The following is a 22,457-nucleotide window of genomic DNA, read 5'->3' as shown; positions in this document are numbered from 1 at the left end:
CTCAAATATTTTCAGGTCAAATTTACAGTCACATTTACAAAGTCATCAAAATGCTTTTATTATATGAACACAGTGTCTAAGTTGGCATGAACATTGGCATTTTACAGAGGCACAAGTTACAATTTCCAACTCACAGCTTTTAAACGTCATCTTTCTCTTTCTAAGTATATGTTATACATTCAAATTTTAAAGAAAATGTCCACAAAGTTCATTTGTCACAGGATGGAAACCTTTGTGAGTGTTCATGTCCATCAGCGCCTGAATGTGCAGTGCCTTGGTTGAGAGAATGATGACAGCCTTCTTCAACATGGAATCATCCATGATTGACTTCATCAAAACACACTTACTCCAACTTGATCCCTTCGTCCAACTTAAATACATGACTATTAAATAACACCTAATAATTTACATGCTCATCTACCAGTACAGAACATTATCAATGAGGTCAGAAGTGTTGTGGTATCTACACACGGGAAGAAAAATAATAAAATCTGTGCCATTTATGAAACCGCTTCATTTACTGAACCGTTTCCTTGAATGAATGCTTTTATAACCTTGTGGAAATGCATTTCTTGTTTTTCTATGACACAACTGGCAACATTATTGTTGGCCGAGTTGCTCCAGGCTTCTTTTTTTTTTACACTGCAGGTTGAAGCACCCGCTTCAAAACAAATGCCAAAATCTTTTTTTTTTAACTTTATAACTGGACAATGCAGAATAAATCCAGTCTAAGAGCTTTTGGCACGCTACCCCAACAATGTCCACAATTCCCTGAGTGCTCACTTCAAGCCCCTGAGACTTTACCACAGCCTGTTACAAGTCCATTTTTTTGTACACAGACTGTTAAAGTATTGCAGGAGTGAGGGACGCTTTGCTATAATAATTGAAGTTGGAAGTCATTTGTCACTGACGGTAGCAGCGGCCATGGGGGTGCGTATCGTTCCACGTGCTGTCGCCGCTAGTTCCTCGATTTCAGTGTTGAGCCGCCGGATCACCCACTCCAGAGCTTCGCGGCCCTGGACGGAAGGATAGAAAAAAAAATGGAAAATAAGATAAAGTCAACTAGAAAAAAAAAGATTATGATTGTTATTTCTTTTTGTGGCAAACTGAGTGTTTACATGGCCTGAAGCTGAGTGCTAACTAGTCCAGTGTGTATTGTAGTTGCGCCCTCACCTTTCCTGCATTGACTGAGATGGAGCTTGCGAGGAGGCCCTCCAGGTAACTGCTCAAACTTACACCTTTAACCGAGATGATAGCTTCTTGCGTCAGGATTGTTCTATGAGGGTATATGAAAAACACACCCCATTAATATTCAGTCTTGTACACTGGCTGGTTGGGTTTTCCTCGACAAACTTACTTTTTAGAATCATCGGGGTGAGGTTTATATGTTAACTTTTCATCCACAGACACCAGGTTGGTACACGTAATCTACATGGAGAGAGAAAAGGTCAATGTCGTCAAACAGGTATTCCAAGTGTAACGTGGAAGTACAATCCATTGCACAACAGGCAGGTGTTCATTCCACCAAAGGTCATTATTATACAATCTATAACAAATTTGCATAACGATTTTGAAAAAAAGATCATTCTTAATGTTTGAATAACGTTGAAGTACTCACATTGGTCGACTGAAGTTCAAGACTTTTCTGTTGCGGATCCACAACCGAATGCTCCTGAATGTACGTACACGTCCGCGTGTTACCAATGATCTGAGGACAAATGTGACAATAAAATCAAAACAATTGAACACCTCATAAAGATTGGTGCCCTGAGCATGTGGAGTCATGCTAAGGGAACACATATTTCCAGTTCATTGGAACATTCTGGATTGTAGTCCTTGGAAAAAGGTCACGAGAACTGCCAGATAGAACACGAGCCAGAAGGAATTTAGAGTTCTCGTGAGCGCTCAGTTTAATTCGGAAAGTTACATCACATGCCGCCATGACAGAATTGGCACTCACAACTATTACATTCTACTTTCACAACTACTACACTCCAGTCATAGAGTCGTTCTAACTCTTTTACCCTGATATATTTTGCGCGAGGTAGTGAAGACGCAATAATTGATGGATGTACTCACAGACTTGACAATGGAAGGTAAACCCCACTCAGTGCTGAGAAGTCTTTTGCTGTGAAGGCGCCCTTGCTTGTCAACTGTCCGGTCCAAAACGTCAACTCCGAACACGCTAGGATTCATTGGGTTGGGGTACTTTTGCATGGCAGCCTTGGTCACCGTTTCCCATGGATGACTGTTGGAGGAAAAATAAACACCCAAGCTCATTCTCAAGTTTTACCATGAATGGTTCATCTTATTTACTGTGGTTTGTTATATTTACATTAAAAATCTACATACTTTAGAATTTCAACACGCACAAGATAAAATATGAATATGATAAGGACACAATTAAGGAAAAAAATCTGTAAGGAATATTTGAAGGTCGTATTACAGTGGCACAAAATGTCACTGTCTGGTCCTCCTTAAAACAAAACAATGCGTTCTTCCAGCTACACATGCAAGTTATATTAAGGTCAGTGTCTCGTTTCCATGGCGACGCATTTGACCAATTACGTCAGATAGCCGGAGAAAGGGAAAAGTAGGTGAAAGGTTACGCGCCGGCACGGCTCGCTTATGCAATAAGAACATGACCGAGTACATCTACATGCGCCTTTACAATAGGTCTAGGTCATTCCCAGACACGTTTTAGACGTACATTTCTCAAGACTGACCGTGAAAGCCGATATAATGACAAACAAATATGTAGCTAGCATGCTAGCTATCTAGCAAAGAGTCTATTGGAGCGCCTCATCAAATACCCGGATGTTGCTTTTTGTGAATTGTGTAAGCCGTTCGCTATTCGAGACAAAGTATAACGCAGATTAGACAATAAACCAGTGAAAACAATCATTTGAGACTTACTTGAATATATGTTCAGATGTCCAAATCTTCATCGTGTTGCGATTTCTGGTTGGATAGGTGGGAGAGAATTCGCCGGGTTGATCCGTCAAACTGAAGCCGGTCGACGTGTGCGGGATGCCGGGTTGAAGTCAAGACAACCGTAAGACCCTCCCCCTTCCCTTCCTGGTTCTCATTGCCCTTCATGGAGCTGTCACGTGATTGTGGTGTGGCGTATTTCCGGTTTTCAGCAGCATGCAACCCGCATGACCAGCCTGCTGTCAGTCATAACTGGAGTGACATAACAAGAGCTTTTTTTAAAAACATATACTACAATGCAATTTATTTTATAACACCATGACTTTATTTTGTAACATTAAGATTTTTATTGGAATGTAATATTTTCCCTATTTAATGTAAGGCAATTTTAACTGTATCTCCAATATGACGGCCTTTTCTCATTACGTACCATGAATGTTAAATGTTTTATAGCATTACTTTGTTTTTATTCCAGCCACCAATTGAACATTACAACCATCAATGTTACTTAATTCTCATAGTTTTATGCTTATTCTCAGAACAACTGTGTTTTTTTTTAATTTATGAGTTTCAAAACTTCCTAAACTAGTCTTGATAATAACCCCCAAAAATATTTTTTTCATCCTAGAAACAGCTTTTCCAAGTACTCTTTATATTTGTTGCTACATGTTCACACATATTCACTTTTAACAAAGACTCAATGATTTCGATGGAGTTTGCCATTGTCCTTGCTTGCCCTTCTATGTCCTGTAGAATTCTTATCTTTCTGAGTAATTGTTTTTATTCCCCCTTTCTTCTGAGCTGATCTTTTAGAGTAATGCATTATTTTTTTGAAAAATAATGACAGCATTCATTATTTTAGTTTAGGCTTGATTTATTTGATAGAGTACATATGAATGAACATATGTTAGCCAATTTAAAACATGCACACACACAGACACAACAAAATACATGTGTTTAGATAGCTTTATTTCTGCACTTATCTTATGGCACAGACATTCAAGGCGGTAAAATATGTAATCTCAAAGTCCCAGACCGCTCAAATTGGGAGGAAACACTGTGACAACCAAGCACACTATCAGCATCAATGCGGTCCATCACTCATTTAGCATTATTAAAAATAGCTTTTAAATAAATGGATTATATATCATATATGTTAGGGCCACACTGAAAAGACAAAAAAAAATGAATATTAAAGTTGAAACGAGATATAAAAAAAAGGATATAAAGCATACCATTGTGAGGATACAGTCAGAATTAAAACAAAATGTAATGCACACATAAACTCAAAACCTTCCTGACTGTATTCTCATAACATGACCCTACACTATAACCTTACAGTAGTTTCATAACCCAACTTTATTCCCATTAACATTCCTCCATTTAATCAATTTATAATTCATACATTTCCCATTCTAACTTTACTCTGAAATTTAAATGGCTTTTATTCTCATAACGCTCCAACTTTTGACTATAACTGAACAAACCAATCAAAAAAAAACACCATATCTATTCATTTAAATAGAGACAGTGAAGCATATATATATATATATATATATATATATATATATATATATATATATATATATATATATATATATATATATATATATATATATATATATATATATATATATATATATATATATATATATATATATATATATATATATATATATATATATATATATATATATATATATATATATATATATATATATATATATATATATATATATATATATATATATATATATATATATATATATATATATATATATATATATATATATATATATATATATATATATATATATATATATATATATATATATATATATATATATATATATATATATATATATATATATATATATATATATATATATATATATATATATATATATATGCAAAGTCAAGTATTTTTTCCAGTTACCCATACTCTAACTACGCAATGGTGAAAGGAAGGTGAAGCAAAAAACCCATCAGTGCCTTTTCTATCAAGATTTTGAGCGAGAGTAAAGTACACCCTGGACTGGTGGACTGTCAATCACAAGACACCAATGGACAATTTAGGGTCTTCAATGAACCCAACATGCGGGTTGTGTAATGTGGGAGGAAGCTAAAGCACCCACAGGCTGAGAACCCCACAGGAATGAATATACAGCGAAAGTACACTTGTATAAATAATATTCCAAAGCACCATTTCCTCATAGACGCTCAACATTCAAGTGGTGTCATCATCCACAGTTTCTCTCACAGTTTCTCTCACAGATTCAATTTGAACTTCCGTTCGAGACTGGACCCTAGCGGCCACGGACATGGCGGCCGGCTCCGGTTCGTCTTCGTCCTCCAGGTCAGAATCTAGGTCGGCGGTGGCGTCTTGGTACTGCTGGTACTCGGACACCAGGTCGTTGAGGTTGCCCTCGGCTTCGCTGAACTCCAGCTCGTCCATGCCCTCGCCGGTGTACCAATGGAGAAAGGCCTTGCGCCGGAACATCAGAGCAAACTGGTCTCCGACACGGCGGAATATCTCCTGGATAGCCGTGTTGTTGCCTATGAACGTGGAGGCCATTTTGAGACCTCGGGGTGGGATGTCGCAAACGGCCACCTTGACATTGTGGGGGATCCAATCCACAAAATGGTTGCTGTTCCTCTGCTGGATGGCTAGCATTTGCTCGTCCACCTGCTTGGTGGACATCTGGCCGCGGAAGATGCCGGCGACGGTGAGGTAGCGCCCCCGTCTGGGGTCGCAGGCCGTCATCATGTTGCGGGCATCAAACATCTGCTGGGTGAGCTCGGGTACGGTCAAGGCGCGGTACTGTTGACTGCCGCGTGCCGTCAAGGGAGCGAAACCCGGCATGAAGAAGTGGAGGCGGGGGAAAGGCACCATGTTGACCGCCAGCTTCCTCAGGTCGGCGTTGAGCTGCCCGGGGAATCTCAGGGAGGTGGTCACCCCGCTCATGGTCAGGCACACCAAGTGGTTGAGGTCCCCGTAGCTGGGGGTGGTGAGTTTCAGCGTGCGGAAGCAAATGTCGTACAGGGCTTCGTTGTCGATGCAGAAGGTCTCATCGGTGCTCTCCAGGAGCTGGTGCACCGATAGCGTGGCGTTGTAGGGCTCCACCACCGTGTCGGAGACCTTCGGGGAGGGCATGATGCTGAAGCTGGTCATGATGCGGTCGGGGTACTCCTCTCGGATTTTGTTGATCATCAGGGTGCCCATGCCGGACCCCGTACCGCCCCCCAGGGAGTGGACCAGCTGGAATCCTTGCAGGCAGTCGCAGCTCTCGCTCTCGTTCCTCACCCGATCCATCACTTGTTCGATTAGCTCCGCCCCCTCCGTGTAGTGGCCCTTCGCCCAGTTATTACCAGCGCCGGAGTTGCCTAAATTGACAAAATGGAGGACAGCGCTGCTTAGTGATTCAGGAATTTTTAACCCAAAGTCAGCTGGGATAGGCTCCAGCACCCCCGTGATCCTAGTGAGAGTAAAGCAGTTAAGAAAATCAACTGAAATGAGATCTGATTTTAATAGAACACATTAAAATTAATAACTAATGCTTGTCGAAAAACCAAAAAAGGCATGTCACTTGTAAAACAAGGCACACCAGTAACTCACCATGAACAAAGTTGTCTGGCCTAAAAAGAGTTCCGATTCGACTCCCCCTGATGCTATCCATAGTTCCGGGCTCAAGGTCAACCAGCAGGGCGCGAGGCACATATTTACCACCTGCAAAAAGAGGGGACATTCACCTATTGACTTTAACACATTACCAATATCCATAACAGTGATGGGGACGAGATTCAGGAGAAGTGTCATTTACAAAGTAGTTATTCAGTGATAAAATATTTCTGTCAGCAGCCCCCAGCACCAGGTGTGTGGAGGGGCCCATTGCCTTACCGTGAGCCTCATTAAAGTAGACATTAACTCTCTCCAGTTGGACAGGACTGTCGCCCTCATAGATGCCCGTGTTTCCGATCCCATGTTCCTCGCTGATTACCTCCCAAAACTGAAATAGAAAAAAGGCACTATGGATGATTTTTGTAATAATTCCATGTGCATGAACATATCATTTTTTTCGTACTGTATAAAGACTTGTAACATTGTTAACATGCACTTGTTATGTTTGGATGTGGAAAAAAATGGCATGACTGAAAAGTCATATTATGGGTGGCTTACTATCTTGTTCTTCCTTTTTCTCGTTTTGCGTTGGAAATGATAAAAACGGAATGACCCGCCCTCACCAGTGTCGTGCCCTTATCTTCTCTCAAAATGCCCGACAGAAAACACCCACGTCACTTATTGGCATTGCGATACCACATTTTGAGTCACAGAAAATGTCACATAAAATATTACTATTAGAATATCCACAACTACCAATCAAGGGAGTCCAAAACTGAAACTATTATTAGTTTGAAGTATTTATGATTTACTCCTATTTTACAAATAAATGAGAAAAACACAAAATAATTTAAATGCAATTTTTTTCTAATACATTTTTAACAAAAAATGCAGTTGACATAATCACCATATTTCTCACTTTAGTTGTAAATAATAAAAATAAACAAATAATAAAATAACAACACCGCAATAGATGATCAGATATGTTTTTTTTAATAACATCGATTTTTTTAATTCAAGCTAAATTTTACTTAATGCAACAATTTCCATTTTACATCATCAGAACTATACTTATTTTTAATAGGACATACCATTGTAACAATAACGAATAACAACATAACTGGATTGAAGTGTTCTACAAAACTATATTATAGTTCAATTATAATAATTAAGTATAACTATATTCGAGTTGAATTACCTTTGCGCCGATTTGGTTGCCACATTGTCCAATTTGCAGATGTACAATTTCACGCATGGTGAGGCCGGCATCAACTACAGCTGTCTTAGCGGGTGGGGTTTCTCTGATATGCCGGAGGGCTCAAACTGGTTATTTATAATCACCAGTGATGTCATCACTGATGTCAAGAAGGCCGGGAGGGATGCTTTGGAGGCGACCCCCCACTCGCTGCTCCTATTCTTGGGGTACCTTGTCCATTTATGATATAGAACAGGAGTGGGCAAACTTTTCCACAAAAACTGCAGTGGGTGCAGGTTTTCTTTCCAACCCATAGAGAAGACACCTTTTCACCAATCTGGCGTACTAGAATGTACTGGAACATTGGCAGTCGCTCGAGTCGTCTGTGCTGACCTTTATGACCTTTGTGACCTTTTTGCCCCGACCTCCTTCCCTTTTCCCTCCCAATGGATCAGGCTGTCGTAAAATGAAGAAAATGCTCAACTATCAATTATTTTTAGGTTTTTAAATAACTCTAATATTTCCTGCAATACATACATAATTCCCCTAGGTGACACTATTGCTTTTCAAGCACTTTTCTAAAGTCTCCTAACCGGCTTAATATTCTTTAAACGTGTTTAAATGTTGTTGGAAATGTCATTCATTCATTTTCTGAAACAGTTAAACTCACGAAGTTTGCAGGGGGTGCTGGAGCCTATTCCAGCTAACCCTTTTCTTAACGACTTTTTGTCATATTATGACTTTAATGCGGGGAAGCCCGGCACCTGAGTGGTTAGTGTATCGGCCTCACAGTGGGGGTCCTGGGTTCAAATCCAGGTCAGTCCACCTGTGTGGAGTTGGCATGTTCTCTCCGGACCTGCGTGGGTTTTCCCTGGGTACTCCGGTTTCCTCCCACATTCCAAAGACATGCATGGTAGGCTGATTGGACACTCTTAATTGCCCCTAGGTAGGAGTGTGACCGTGAATGCTTGTTTTTCTTCTTGTGCCCGGCGATTGGCTGGCCACTAAGGGTGTCCCCCGCCTCTGGCCCAAAGTCAGAAGAAATAGGCTCCGGCACCCCCACCACCCTAGTGAGGATAAAGTGGTTCAGAAAATGAGAAGACTTCAATGTTTGACTTTATTATTGTAACATTACACGTTTCACCTGGTACATTCATAATTTTATTCTCAATATGAAATGTTACACAAGAAGTTCACAGATTCGAACCCCATGACCTCATAACTCTGAAGCGGATGTGCTAATCACAAGAGCATCCTAATAATGATGGTAAGGATAACCAAAATTTAATGTGTTCTTTAATTGATCCACATGCTTTAATACCTGAGCTACATGACCGAAAAAAAATCATAAAGTGGAAGAGTGAATGCATTTTTTTCAAACCAAGTGCTTTTATTGTCCAAGGCTCAACCGGAACTGTGCTTGTTCAACCGGACAAACTTGACGGTCGTCCGTCGTTCCCAGGGTTCCGTGAGAGCCGTTTTGCCCCACCCCACCTCTTCAACGCTATCTATCTCAAAGTGCAATTCTCCGAGAAAAAAGGGGGGCACAAATAACGCCTAGCGACGCCGCCGCCGAGGAACAATTAGCTGAACAAAAACGCCAGCGGACACCGGCGACGGCCAAACGAGCGGTCCACCTTCGGCTGTGACAAACAACGACAACCACCTTTCCTTAAAAAAACGCAGTCTACGCTCGGATGTGGGCTTGAAAACACGGCGGTAGGTTCCATGTCTGGTGCACATGTAACCACCGTCCAGCAACGGGGGACTACGAGCCGCCGCCGCCGCCGAGCTAGCTTGACAAGCGGGGGATTGCCATCCACAAAACACCTGGACGTCGAGCTGCATTCAAGGACACGCAGCTGGCCAAAGAATTGAGAGGAGAGGAAGAGGAGAGCAGAGAGGGGGGCGAAGAAGAAGAAAAAACACCGCCGATGTGAGGAGAAACGCGAATTAACGTGACGGTGGAGAGAGGAGAGCGAGGGAAAGGACGGCGGAGAAAGGGGCCTTTTTCAGGGGGTGGGAGGGGGGTCTCCTTGCTTGTTGACGCCGAGAGGATCTAAAGAAATCTCACCCCCCTCCACAAAATAAAACAAGATAAAAAATACGGCTTTTTCATCGACGGTGAGACGCTCCGGTGAAGCCTAAAGAGGAAATATTTATCCTTTGAATTCGTCCAGCCTCTCCGAGATAAGGATCGAGACGAGATGGTTTGCGAGGAAAATTGAAGGAAAATCGAGAGGGAAGTGCTGCTGTGTGTCTTCATCCATGTCCATTTCACATCCCCTCGTAGCAGCGTTGATGACTTCATTGCGGATTTACAGTGGAAACACGGCGCTGTTGTCCTGACTCTTGTTTCCAGTAAATAGCCACATCCATCCATCTATCATCCACTTATCCAAGCAAACATCCACCCTTCCCATCCATCCTCATAGATGCCTCCCATTCTGATCCGGGTCATCCACTCTTGGGCCCGTCTCGGAATTTAGCCTTCATTTTTCTCCTACCTTTCCCCCCGGTGACCCTACTGGGGTGTTTTTTTTTTGGTCGTGGTTTTGGTCGGGTATCGGGGAGGGTAAAGATGGGCTGTCTCGGCAACAGCAAGACGGAAGACCAACGCAACGAGGAGAAGGCCCAGAGGGAAGCCAACAAGAAGATTGAGAAGCAGCTTCAGAAAGACAAACAGATATATCGCGCCACTCACCGGCTCTTACTACTAGGTGAGTATTGTCATTAGATGTGTGTGTGTGTGTGTTCTTTTGTGTAGGTGTTTGTGCAAAAGCAGTGGCAATGAAATGATCTGACGATGAACAACTTCCAGGACCGCTGCTCACCAAACTCCAATTTGATTTCGGGTCATATCCCCCTCAGATGAAAAGTCTCTCGTCCACGTATTGCGGCGCCGCGCTAATCTGCTTGGATTGAGGCAAATTAGGGATACTTTTGAGATTAGCCGTTAGCCGTTTTCCTAATCTGAAATTGATCCTGGCAGGTTTTTTTTCAAAATAAAACCATGATTCTCTGCTGAAGAGCCTGGAGAGGAGATATTGTTTATTTGCTGATGATTATTTACTTATGTCAGATGGCATGTAATTCAAGATTTTAGAAGATGGATGCACCTCCAGTTTAATTTCATGTTCCTACATTGGTGAATTTCTCATTCCTCTTCTTGTTTCCAGGGGCTGGCGAATCCGGAAAGAGCACGATAGTCAAGCAGATGCGAATATTGCACGTCAATGGCTTCAATGCGGAGTAAGTTCAATTCACAATTCTTTTATTTTCCCGTTATTCCTGGACACCTGGTCGAGGCTTGTATATGAAAATGAATTAATGATTCCTTGTTAGCTTTTGGAGAGCTATCGGGATGAAACGTCTAATCCATTTGAAGTGGGAGCCCTTCCAGTTCAAATGGATGGGATTACTACCAGTGATACACTCATTTCAGTTCAGACCAAAAGAATGAATGGACGTTACATGATTGGGTGATTGTGCATTGAAACTTTTTTTTTTTTTTTTGCATAAGTCCCACTTTAATGAAAGGCATCACGGCAGCAACAGCAGGTAGTGGTGTCGAGACGAGCGCATGACAGGCCTTACTTAGTCCTTTCAAGGAAATCGACAGTTAAAATTAGAACAAAAATGTGACTTTTGTTTCCGGTGGATTGACGTGATTCGAGGTTTTAGGAAACTCACAAGATGAGGATGAGCCGAGGTTAGACCCGCAGCCATGTTTGCGGGAAAATGCAAACAAATAGCGCTTTCTTCTCCGATCATGACAAATTGGAGTCCAAAACATTCAAGTTAACTCCACTGACATAAAGACGAGCATAAAAAAATAGTTCGGATGAGGCAATGTTATGCAAAAAGGATTATATCATCAAAGATGAGACAATTTGGTCTTTTATCAAAAGTATTTTAATGAAAGTCGGCGGGTTTCGGTGCCATTGACGGCAACAGAGTCCAAGTCCAATTGGCTAGGATTTCTATCGTCATCAAAAGCAGACAATGAGTTAAGATTCATCAACAGCTAATATATGAAATCATACAAAATTTCTTTTTTTTGTAAATTTTCAAGCTGATGCTTGTAATGAAAAATGAATGAATGATGATTTTACATTCAATTTGGATTCATTCATGCTAATAAGTGTAAAAGCAGCTTTGCTAAGACCTCAGTTGTTTCCTTGAATGTAAAAGAAATTTCAATCAACGATAGTGAATCTTATCATAATAACTAGTCATTGCCGAAAAAACTCCAACTCCTGTTTTTCTAACAGCGTTAATATTATACTTGGAGTAATCCTTAACAAAGCAATAGCTGAAGCCATACTATTGTCAACGCACTAACCACTTGCCTCAAAAGCAACATGCAAAGACATGAATTGTATTGAAGTGTTCTCAATTGTCGATTCCCTTTGCGTTTTTTTCACAGGGAGAAAAAGCAGAAAATCCACGATATTAAAAACAACATCAAAGAGGCTATAGAGGTAAAGACCAATACTACATAAATGTTAACTATGTTTGTGAGCTCCTTGTGTCTGAAATTGACCTCAGCTTTTCCCCATTCAGACCATAGTGTCCGCCATGAGTACGCTTACGCCACCGTGCCAGCTAGCCTGCTCTGCTAACCAGCCGCGCATCGACTATGTCCTCCACCAAATGAACCAGAAGGATTTCGAGTTTCCATCGGTAAGTGCAACTAAGGCAAGGGCGATGTATGGGCGACTTCTATATTAATCATGTTATTTTGCTCTGGGATTAACACTTAACACTTTAATGCATTTAGTTGGGATTGGGTTTTTTGGACTCAAAATCTTTATTTTTCCTTCCAAAAAAAAAGTTTAAAAATGAAAATGACATAATAAAATCTCTTGAGTTAGATTGGTACTCTGATTAAAACTAAAATTGCTATCCTCCTTCCAAAATTGTCCATTTTCAAGTTAGGTAGTCATGCATGTTTTTTTTCCCCTATTTTATCATTTGTATTGCATTTTATTTTTAAATTACGTCTACTGACTGCGTAAGCCAGGTGTGCTGCAGGTGAGTCAGGTATTGCTCCCCCATGCTCTAATTTGCAAACGCCAGGGGAGACTGTCGATGAATGAGCTTTTCACTTGAGAGCCCTTTGTAAGGCCAATTGTTTTTAAAGACTCTCAAAAGGGACCCACGGAGTGTCTGTCTCTAAGCAAGATAGAGTAAGGACTTGTTTATGATTTGTTACTTAAAATACGGTTTTCAATTACTCTTGTGGGGAAAAAATGGACAATTAGTGTACATTTAAGGCTCAAAAGGGGCACTGGTGATTTGAGACTTGCGTTTCATCTATAGTCTCTGACCATGACATATTTTGCATTTTTTTCCTAACCTGTTCTTCTTAACTGAATGCAGAATATTGGAAGTCCATGCCTTGCAATGCGAGAGCAGTTTTTCTCTGTAAAAGGGTTTTTTAATCAATATAATAATCCTGCTTTGATTGTTTGTTATGTTATTTGTTAAAATTGCAGTCAGGTTTGACAGAGGGGGCTTACCTAAAGATACATATTAACTTAATATTCACGCTACATGACTTTAAGTAACGTTAGGAAGCGTTTTTATTTGTGATACCATTGGAGTCAAGAATGCCAGTTTTGTTTTTGGGCTATTCTTGGTGGCAGTGAATGAGGTTTTTAAAGAAGTATTTTAAATTTAGCTTAAAGTATTCATTGTGGAACAATCTCGTCGGAAATCATCCATCTGATTGACCCGGATTTGCTCTGTTTCTCGCTCAACTACTTTACCCTGCTCCCTCTCATATGGCCACAGGGCCTACTGGAAACCAGTCAGACTGGTTGACTCTGCTTTTAAAACGTACAAAAAATGTACAAAAATAAAAACAACAACAGTGGTTGCTTTCTTCTCAAACTTTTTGGGCCCGGAGATGATGACGGATTGGACACTTTGAATAACCACTTGGCTCCAAATTTAATTCAATTCAATATGGTCGAGATTAAAATTGACACAGTAATCATAGCAAAACATAGTTATTAAAAAAAGAAAGAAAAAAATGGTTTGACCAGAAATACCACTCGAAGGGCCTGTGTTGTGCCTACTTTTTGTTTGACGATACTAGGGGTCAGAATCTACTAGATAACTCTTTATCAAGATTTTTAAAACCATTTCAGGCTACACATTTGACTTTGTAATTGTAAAAACCAACCACACACACCAAAGCACATTATTAGCGTCAATATCATAAGGAATTAATTCATCCAGTGATGGTTGATTTCTCACTGCAAAACAGAAAATAACCAACAAATAGTAAATGTCATTTTGCCGACATCTACTGGTGAAATAGTATTGCAAGTCTTGTGTGCATAAAAAAAAAACGTACCCTTGCTTGAGTTATTTGAAGTCATTTGAAGAGAATTCTGACGTTCAATAATTTTCCAGCTAAATTTAGGTGCGCTGCAATACATCCTGTTCTTTTGTAAAATGTACAGCTTCAAAAAATTGTGTCCCCACCTAGCGGTTAACCATAGAATTACTCCTGAAAGAAATGGGAGGCAGTTTGTGAAGTCGCCAGAAACTCATTTAGGCAATGTTACATTCCTGCCAAACGGCTCGTAAAAATGTTTTTGTTATTACAGTACCTTTTTTAGTACTGCTATATTGTTTAAAGCACTTAGTAGACAACACCCCCCAAAAAGTGCCAGTGGCCACTCTTTTTGGGGGCGCAAACTCGTGCTGGATCTCAAAAAGGCTTAATTGTGCTCCCCCGTTCTTTGTATGCGAACATCTAAAGATCTCAGCTAAGATAGGCCCTCATGCAGTGACAGCTGAGCTTTGTGTCAGCACAAAGCTCTTGGTTTCTTCACAAACCCGATGAACTGTTCAGTTTCCGGCCGGGCCTTTTCTCCCAGAGCTCCCGAATGACCCCCCCCCCCCCCCCTTCCTCGTTCAAGCTAATATGACATCTCGCAGATTCTTTTTAATTAGTCTTAAGAACGTGGCCTCACAATGTCAACCATACATTGACTCAGGACCCTCTTCATGTCCCCTTTTTCCTTTCTTCCAGGAGTTTTATGACCACTCCAAACTCCTCTGGCAGGACGATGGCGTGAGAGCCTGCTGGGAACGGTCCAATGAATATCAGCTCATCGACTGCGCGCAGTAGTAAGTTCAATTCCACCTATGGGGCTGGGGACACCCTGAATTTGTGGTCACCCAATCGCAGGGCACGAGGAGACAAACGACCATTCACGCTCACAATCATACTTCAGGGAAATTTAAAGTGTCCAATCAGCCTAGCATGCATGTCTTTGGAATGTGGGAGGAAACTGGAGTACCCGGAGAAAACCCACACTGGGCCTGGGGAGAACATGCAAACTCCACACAGGTGGACCAACCTGGATTTGAACCCAGGACACCCACCGTGAGGCCGATGTGCTAACCATTCAGCCGCCCCTCTAAAATAATATATTATCATAAAGCATCTACATTGAAAAAACTTAATTTAATGGAGTTATCACCCAGATCTCGTAGACAACAAGGCAATCAATCTATAAAGAAGCATAGCAGTGATGCATTTCCCGAGTGTTACATTGCAACTGAATGATAACTGCCGACAAGTTCTCATCTAGTTGTGGATGAGCAATTCATGTCAAACTCAAAAGTAGGTCATGAAAAATCGGGAAAACTGAAATGGTGAAAATCAGTTGAAAACAAATATGGTCATCACGAAAGAGTACTATTTGTTTCCCTCTTTGCACATGCCAAGAAATGTCTTGAAATGTGTTGAATGTATTCAAAACAAATCTCTTAACTACATTGGCCTTTTTCTCAAATTAGCTCACCTGGCTTTTTACTTGACCACACCACAACGTGAAAATGTATTACTCCAGCGGGTTACGCAATATTACAGTCGCTGTTGTGTCTATTTTTGCGCCCCTTTGACCGTTTCCTAATGAAATGTTTCCGCTGTGCGCTGCCCATGAGAGCATGCGCCGGTCACATGAAGCGCATTGAGGGAGGGGAGGAGGCTCACATTGTCCACGCGCAAGGTCGCCATTCATTTCCGTTGCTTTTGTGTGTTTTGCGCCTCCTGGTTTGACGTTTGTCAGAAACCAGCCAAAAAAAATGGCGGAGAAAAGGGTGACCAATCTGTTTCAAGTGGGAGTGAATGTTTTTTTTTGCTGCCCTTCCTCCCAGTTCTAACGGATTGGACACGCCTGGAAGCAATGTAAAAAAAATGGTGTCTGTATGGAGACCTATCCTTGATGGATCCGATGTTGGGCCGGGTGGCCAGAGCGGAAGCGCACTCCCCTCGGCGCTCCCCTCGGCGCACCCCTCCGCGCTCCTCCTTCTGTGTACTTATGTAAACGGAGAAGCAGAGAGAACGAGCTATTTTGAGCCCGGGCGGGCTTCGGGAGGAGAATGAGGGAGCGAGTGTGTAGGGAGAGGGACAACCTCGCCGTTATTGATGGGAGCTTGTTGGCGTTAGGTGAACACGTCCACCCTTGATCAACATGGCACCCCCAACTTTTTCCACACTTGCATTGACTTTGAGGCGTTTTGGTGTGTGGCGATGATGTCGTCACACTTTCCTGATCTTGTAGTTCTGTTCCAAAAAAGTTTATTTTGCGCTAGTTGACAGGTAAAAATGACATGTTCAGATTTAGGTTGTCCTCAATACAATTAGATGTTTATATTTGCAGTTAACTGAAAGGATAGGATTTTTGGATTTGATTTTTGTAAACAGTGAGTGGATTAGTTGACTATTTTCCAAAATGTTCAATTTCTTAACGTCCAATTCCTTTGCACTCTTTAAATGGATTGGCCGTTTACTGTTGTCAATGGCACTAAATGATGAACCCCAAATGGATAGGACTTTTATCACTTGGTATTACATAAATACATGACTTAATAATAGGAAACAAAGAAATTATTATTATAGCTGTTATCCTATTGTATGTTTTAAACAAAGCCTTCAAATATAAATGTTTATGCTATTTGCTATCTGTGTTATTTATAATAGTGTGCTGTTATGAAATTTGGAGTTCACTCGGTTGAAGTTGCTCCAGCTTGAAAAGTTAAAAGAAAATATTGAACATATACAGGAGAAAGTTTTCCTTGTGCCTTATATGGTCATATACTTTGTGCATAACGTTAACTCATTAGCTAACTTTGTGTTCATTGCCAAATAAATTGGACGCATTTATACTCGTTCACTAGCATTGAATAATGGCAACCAATTGGCTAATTACGTCTTTTTCCAAATTGACATACAAATGTAAAGGGTAGTTTCCCTAAAAAGGCGAAAATACATCTTCTCCTTGTAATGTGGGCATATGCACGACATCGCCCCCACGAAGTCAAGGCGCACACAATAATAGTGACAGACTTTTTTGAGTGACGCAAGGCTTCCATAATTATTATTTGGGATGCCATTTGTCAACATTTGAATGACGTAAGATGTGCCAAGCGCAGGTCAAAGCAATGATTCCGTTCTTTTATCTTATCTGGCTTCCTGTATATGTGCCGCTTTGGCATGAGGCGCCTTCACCGCTTCCCTCTTTGCACTTTTCCGCCGGCGTTCCCGTTCTGGTCCCGCTCTCCCTCTCGCTGGCCTCACTCCAGTCTCACAAGATTTGGAGCCGATTGTCTATTTATAGCGTGTGTGGTTCTGTCGCCATGACAACCGAGCTGGAGGCCAGGGTGCCGGGGAGCTATTTTTGGAGCTGCGCTGTAATGTCAGACACTGCCTCCTCTCTATTTTCTTCCCTGCTCTTTCTCTTTCTTTTCTTTTTTTTACACACACACACACCTACGTTTTTGGGGTGTATGTTTGTGTGGAAATGATTCATGAAGACGTATTGGTTTTAAGTATTTTAAAATATGAATTTTTAAGCAATTTTGATTGGAGGGGGGCAAATGAACGTTTCTAAAATGTTGGATTTCCTATTTGTGGCAGGAGGTCTTTGTATTTGTAAAGTTTTGTATTCCCCTTTCGAGCCGTCCAAAAACGATAAAAGCCAAACACCGCCACTCACTGTAGCCTATAAATAAAAGTGACTTTATCCTGTTATGTAAATACAGAGGTTTCTTTAGACTGTTACTGCAGCAGAAACTATTTTAATATCGCTATTAATAGAATAAAGCTCTTAAAAAAAGCAGAATATAGAGAGACGTGTTTATCCAGAGCGCGGGGGCTGCCGCTAGAAAGGAAAATGCAGGCTGTTTTTTTTTACGCTGGTTTTTATCACGCTACTTTTTTTTTTTTTTTTTTTTTTAAAGTTCGTCATTTTGGTGGTCGTTATTTGGCGTAACGGGTGTGTGGGGGTCAACAGCGACTCTCCTCGCGTTCTACCTGCAACCCTCATGTCACATTTCACTCCTACCCGCAACATTCCCGCTTACCTCAGCGGGGGTTGCATACCTGCCCCCGAAAACGGCGGTCACGACCCTTTTTCGTGAGGGGAAAAATGGCGGGCGGGCATCGGGATAGTATTGAGACTTGTTACGCTATTTCCTTTCCAGCAGCTGGCTGGCATTGAACGATGATGTTTTTGTCTATCCCTGTCAACCTGACTTGGGGTACAAAAATGAACCCCTAACCCGAACCCTAATTGACGAGGTCAACATTTTCTTCTTTAAAATTTCCTTGAAATACTACTAATATAGTTTCATCGTCATAAAATAAACATACCTAAGTGTTCAGAAATCGCATTTTGTCAAAGCTACTCACTCAACCAAGGAATATGTGTGTGTGTGTGTGTGTGTGTACATGTGTATGTACATGTACATATATAATTTATAAATATCTGAGCCCAAGAAGCAAATTATGTTAAATTAATAATACTCAAAAAAATACGGTAAATCTAGTATATGAAAAAAACACCATGTAGCAGTTTCTGTGCCAAATTTGGGGAGGTTTGTGGCCTCACACAAACATGCTGGTTGCAAAACCGACACCAAATATTTTGGAATTGAACCCCCATAGAAAAACGGTCACGATTTTACAAAGCCCAGATTGTTCTCATTTTCACAACGGCAAAACCTTAGCTTCAAAAAAAAAATGACGACTGTGACCCATTTTATCTGTGCAACATCCGAAATTCGAGCGACTCCACATTTCTGCTTCTGAAATTGTGTGCTAACCTGTAAGGTGGAATACTTTACCACGTGGCATCTAGAAAACACTAAGAAGTTGGAAAAGTAGTATACGAGATGATAGTGTGTAATACTGATGATTATGGCAGTATTGGCGTTTTTTGCAACCCTTAGTAGCTCCTTCCTGGGTAGGAACCATTCTAAACTCATGGTGGGCGTGCCTTACCTCACACACCCACCCACGCACACATGCATGCGCACACACACACACACAAACGCACACACACTAACTACAGACGCTCCATTGAGTCGCAGTCTCCACTTTGGTCTACGAAACTATATGACTCAGAGCAGTTGCATCTGATCACACCACAAATCAAAACACACGCCCCCTGGCGTTCATTTCCACCTTTTTAAACATGTTCTGTTTCTCCGTAGCTTCCTAGATCGGGTAGACGTGGTCCGACAACATGATTACACGCCAACCGACCAGGTGAGTCTACCTCAAACGTTCCCAAGTTTAATAATAAATTAATGATTTCAGTCATTTTTTAGGTTCGAAAATCGATTCATGTTTTAAATGGTGTATAATGTGCTGCTTTGTTTCAGGACCTGCTGAGATGCAGAGTTTTGACATCCGGCATCTTCGAGACAAGATTTCAAATAGACAAAGTCAATTTTCAGTGAGTCCTTCCTCAAAGAAGTAATCCGAGAACGAGTAGCATCATGAGTTTGTTTGTTGGGAGTAAAGCCCAATTTTTTTTCCCTTCAGTATGTTCGACGTGGGAGGTCAGAGGGACGAGCGTCGAAAATGGATCCAGTGTTTTAACGGTAAGATTGTCGCATCCCCTGCACCCGCATTACCATTTACTGTTTGACTTTTTCTTTTTATTTGCAGACGTGACGGCTATCATTTTTGTGGTGGCGAGTAGCAGCTACAACATGGTGATCAGAGAGGACAATCAGACCAACCGACTGCAGGAAGCCCTCAATCTTTTCAAGAACATTTGGAACAACAGGTCTGGCTGGATGCGTCGCGTGATTTGACTCAAGCCGTACTGGGTGAACGACCTTTGATCAGCGGCGTGGAAAATTCAACTCCTTTGTCATTTCCCCCCTTCTCGGCAGGTGGCTACGGACCATCTCCGTCATCCTCTTCCTGAACAAACAGGACCTCCTGGCCGAGAAGGTCTTGGCGGGGAAGTCGAAAATCGAGGAGTATTTTCCTGAGTTTGCACGATATACGACGCCCGACGATGGTAAGTGGGCAAAGATGCAGAATGATGCAGAAAGACAATAGTCTTGTCTCCACAAAAGAAAAAACGGTATGTTTTCCATGTCTCCCTCCACCAATACACCTGAATCAAATAATCGTGATTAATATGAAGCTTCTGGACAGCTGGTTGATGAGTTGATCATTTAATTCATTCAGGTGTGGTAGAGGAGGGAGATATGGAAAATAGACTGGATAGGGGCTCTTGAGGACCGGATTTGGCCAACCCTGATTTACAGTGAACTTTTAAACTAGCTCTCTCCCACTTTGTGCTGTGTTCACGACATAAAAACCCTACTTAGAGCGCTCACACTAAATATTAAACCAGCACTGCCCTCCACTGTAGTGGTTGTGCAATTACAAATGGCATATCTGGATAGCATTCAAAGATTCAACATGAGCTTGTTATCCAAGTCAACAACCTGGAACGTGTCGCTCAGTAACAGTTGTTTGATCTGGAATGTTTCTCAAAGTAAACTAACTGTTAAGTAAGAATGGTGTCAGCAGTGTTTTGCCACCAAAAAAAACATTGGGGATTTGTCGTCCAACAGCAATACCGGAGCCGGGCGAAGATCCGCGCGTCACCAGGGCAAAGTACTTCATACGGGACGAGTTTCTGGTATGTACACACTCCAGATTGTGAATGGATTAGCAAAATTACAGGGTTAAATTTCACTTTCTCTCGCGACAGAGGATCAGCACAGCCAGTGGGGACGGCCGCCATTACTGTTATCCCCACTTCACCTGCGCCGTGGACACGGAAAACATCCGCCGCGTCTTCAGCGACTGTCGCGACATCATCCAGCGGATGCACCTGCGGCAGTACGAGCTCTTGTGATAGGCTCCTCCTCCCCACTCGCTCTTTTTTTCACTCCCCTTCACCCTTACTAGAACCATTTCCCCCAAATTCAGCAGAACCTGGATGCAAGAAAGACTTGTTAACAAACACTAGTTTTGTCTCTTGAAGGCCCATCCCAAAGTGAGTTCTGGGTTTGTTTATCCTCCATGTGCTGTCCACCAATCAAGAGCAAGAAGAGATGAGGAAAAACAGATGATTTTGGTTTTTGAGTGGGATTTTTGGATGCTTATAGTGGACAAATGGGACTTCACATTTTCATGGATGGAAGCAAAGCAGAGCGAGAGAAAGGAAAAACCCAAGCAAATATATAAAGTTCAGTATATATAGATATTTATATATGTGTGTATATAAATATGTATATATACATATATATGAATAGAAAAATTCTATATCCACACCTCCTACCTTGATCCACACATTCCCCACCCACCGCCCACCAATGGCTTCATGTGTCTTTATGTTACTGCTGGACTATTATTCTTGTACAGACTGTAAAATGTATTATTTTGTACAACTCTATTGAAGAAGACGACGACGAGGATTAAGAAAAACGACTTGTAGAAGATCCCTGTGCCTTGATCACGACTGTACGTGTGTAAAAAAACAACAACAACAAAAAACAAAAAAAAGAGCTAATATGTAAGTTATGTTTTCACTGCGCTGTACAGCTGGACGGCCGCGGCGGAGGCCTTTTTTTGTCTGTCGCTTTGTTTCTATTTTGGTTTCTTCTCCCTTTATATTCCTTTGTTCATTTTTGCTATGACTTTTGGTTTATATGAGATTTGAAGACAAAAAGCAAGGCCCCAAAAAGATGAGCAGACACGCCAACCTAATGCTGTGTAGTGACAAATATTGAACCTTAACATGAGTTAATATATAAAATGTCAGATTTTATATTTTATATATATATATATAAATATAAATGTATCTGTGTGTGTGCACATTTGTGTACACATGTCCCCTTTTGTGAGTGATCACTGGGTTTCATTTTTTTCTTTGCAAATGATGTGGGTGCAGGGTTTGGATTTGTTTTGTTTTTTAAGCTTTAACACTTTTGCAGGGGAGGGAACTATACAACTGCAAACTTTTTCCTTGTTTCTACATAAACCAAATTTTTTTTGCTTAAACAATAACAATCTGACTCGTGTTTGATTATTTTAATGGTGATGCCTACATTTACTGCTAACATTTTGCTCCACATTCTATCCATGATGTGCAATAGTCAACAACAACAAAAATGTTGCATTGACGCAAAACACTGATTCTATGTAATTATGGGGTATTTAATCCACAACTGACCTTTATTTAGTCAAACAGCATTGATCTACACTACAGTAACATATGGAAGAAAAAAACATTAATGATTATTTAACTTTTTGCATATTCAAAGGATACAGCTACTGTAATGCTCAAGTAGTAACAACATAGTAAATAGACAAACTATGGAGAAAAAGGCTTGACAGCAATTTATAATTTGTTCAATCTAATTTTTACA

The 22,457-nt window shown here is 41.1% G+C and overlaps 3 protein-coding genes across 3 annotated transcripts; 1 reads left to right on the top strand and 2 right to left on the bottom strand.

Moving 5' to 3' along the window:
- Positions 1 to 33: 33 nt before the first annotated feature.
- On the bottom strand, positions 34 to 3,090 carry LOC144203683 (PRELI domain containing protein 3B-like). Its single transcript, XM_077727247.1, has 6 exons — positions 2,917 to 3,090; positions 2,080 to 2,248; positions 1,619 to 1,708; positions 1,358 to 1,428; positions 1,174 to 1,276; positions 34 to 1,016 (listed from the first exon to the last, which is right to left on the bottom strand). Exons 1-6 carry the CDS (start codon positions 2,946 to 2,948, stop codon positions 897 to 899), a joined length of 585 nt encoding a protein of 194 aa, XP_077583373.1. The 5' UTR covers positions 2,949 to 3,090; the 3' UTR covers positions 34 to 896.
- Positions 3,091 to 4,836: 1,746 nt separating this feature from the next.
- tubb1 (tubulin, beta 1 class VI) lies at positions 4,837 to 7,842 on the bottom strand. Its single transcript, XM_077726712.1, has 4 exons — positions 7,749 to 7,842; positions 6,830 to 6,938; positions 6,548 to 6,658; positions 4,837 to 6,315 (listed from the first exon to the last, which is right to left on the bottom strand). The coding sequence occupies exons 1-4, from the start codon at positions 7,803 to 7,805 to the stop codon at positions 5,159 to 5,161; spliced, it is 1,434 nt and encodes a 477-aa protein (XP_077582838.1). The 5' UTR covers positions 7,806 to 7,842; the 3' UTR covers positions 4,837 to 5,158.
- A 1,319-nt stretch (positions 7,843 to 9,161) lies between these two features.
- On the top strand, positions 9,162 to 22,103 carry LOC144203112 (guanine nucleotide-binding protein G(s) subunit alpha-like). Its single transcript, XM_077726387.1, has 12 exons — positions 9,162 to 10,465; positions 10,925 to 10,997; positions 12,175 to 12,229; positions 12,312 to 12,431; positions 14,797 to 14,894; positions 19,269 to 19,323; positions 19,440 to 19,513; positions 19,603 to 19,661; positions 19,729 to 19,849; positions 19,959 to 20,089; positions 20,655 to 20,722; positions 20,795 to 22,103. Exons 1-12 carry the CDS (start codon positions 10,327 to 10,329, stop codon positions 20,939 to 20,941), a joined length of 1,140 nt encoding a protein of 379 aa, XP_077582513.1. The 5' UTR covers positions 9,162 to 10,326; the 3' UTR covers positions 20,942 to 22,103.
- Positions 22,104 to 22,457: the final 354 nt, after the last annotated feature.

Source organism: Stigmatopora nigra, chromosome 10 (assembly GCF_051989575.1).
Source record: "Stigmatopora nigra isolate UIUO_SnigA chromosome 10, RoL_Snig_1.1, whole genome shotgun sequence".
Lineage (NCBI taxonomy): Eukaryota > Metazoa > Chordata > Actinopteri > Syngnathiformes > Syngnathidae > Stigmatopora > Stigmatopora nigra.
The sequence above is the reverse complement of the archived record's forward strand: the minus strand, read 5'-3'. Positions and strand labels throughout refer to the sequence as shown.

Coding starts and splice junctions, on each gene's coding strand:
- tubb1 (XM_077726712.1), bottom strand. CDS start 7,805: ATGCGTGAAATTGTACATCTGCAAATTGGACAATGTGGCAACCAAATC. Junction 6,939..7,748: donor GCAACCAAATCGGCGCAAAG/GTAATTCAACTC, acceptor TTTCTATTTCAG/TTTTGGGAGGTAATCAGCGA. Junction 6,659..6,829: donor CTACTTTAATGAGGCTCACG/GTAAGGCAATGG, acceptor CTCTTTTTGCAG/GTGGTAAATATGTGCCTCGC.
- LOC144203683 (XM_077727247.1), bottom strand. CDS start 2,948: ATGAAGATTTGGACATCTGAACATATATTCAA. Junction 2,249..2,916: donor ACATCTGAACATATATTCAA/GTAAGTCTCAAA, acceptor TTCCTCCAACAG/TCATCCATGGGAAACGGTGA. Junction 1,709..2,079: donor TACCTTCCATTGTCAAGTCT/GTGAGTACATCC, acceptor ATTTGTCCTCAG/ATCATTGGTAACACGCGGAC.
- LOC144203112 (XM_077726387.1), top strand. CDS start 10,327: ATGGGCTGTCTCGGCAACAGCAAGACGGAAGACCAACGCAACGAGGAG. Junction 14,895..19,268: donor CTCATCGACTGCGCGCAGTA/GTAAGTTCAATT, acceptor GTTTCTCCGTAG/CTTCCTAGATCGGGTAGACG. Junction 19,662..19,728: donor ATGGATCCAGTGTTTTAACG/GTAAGATTGTCG, acceptor TTTTATTTGCAG/ACGTGACGGCTATCATTTTT.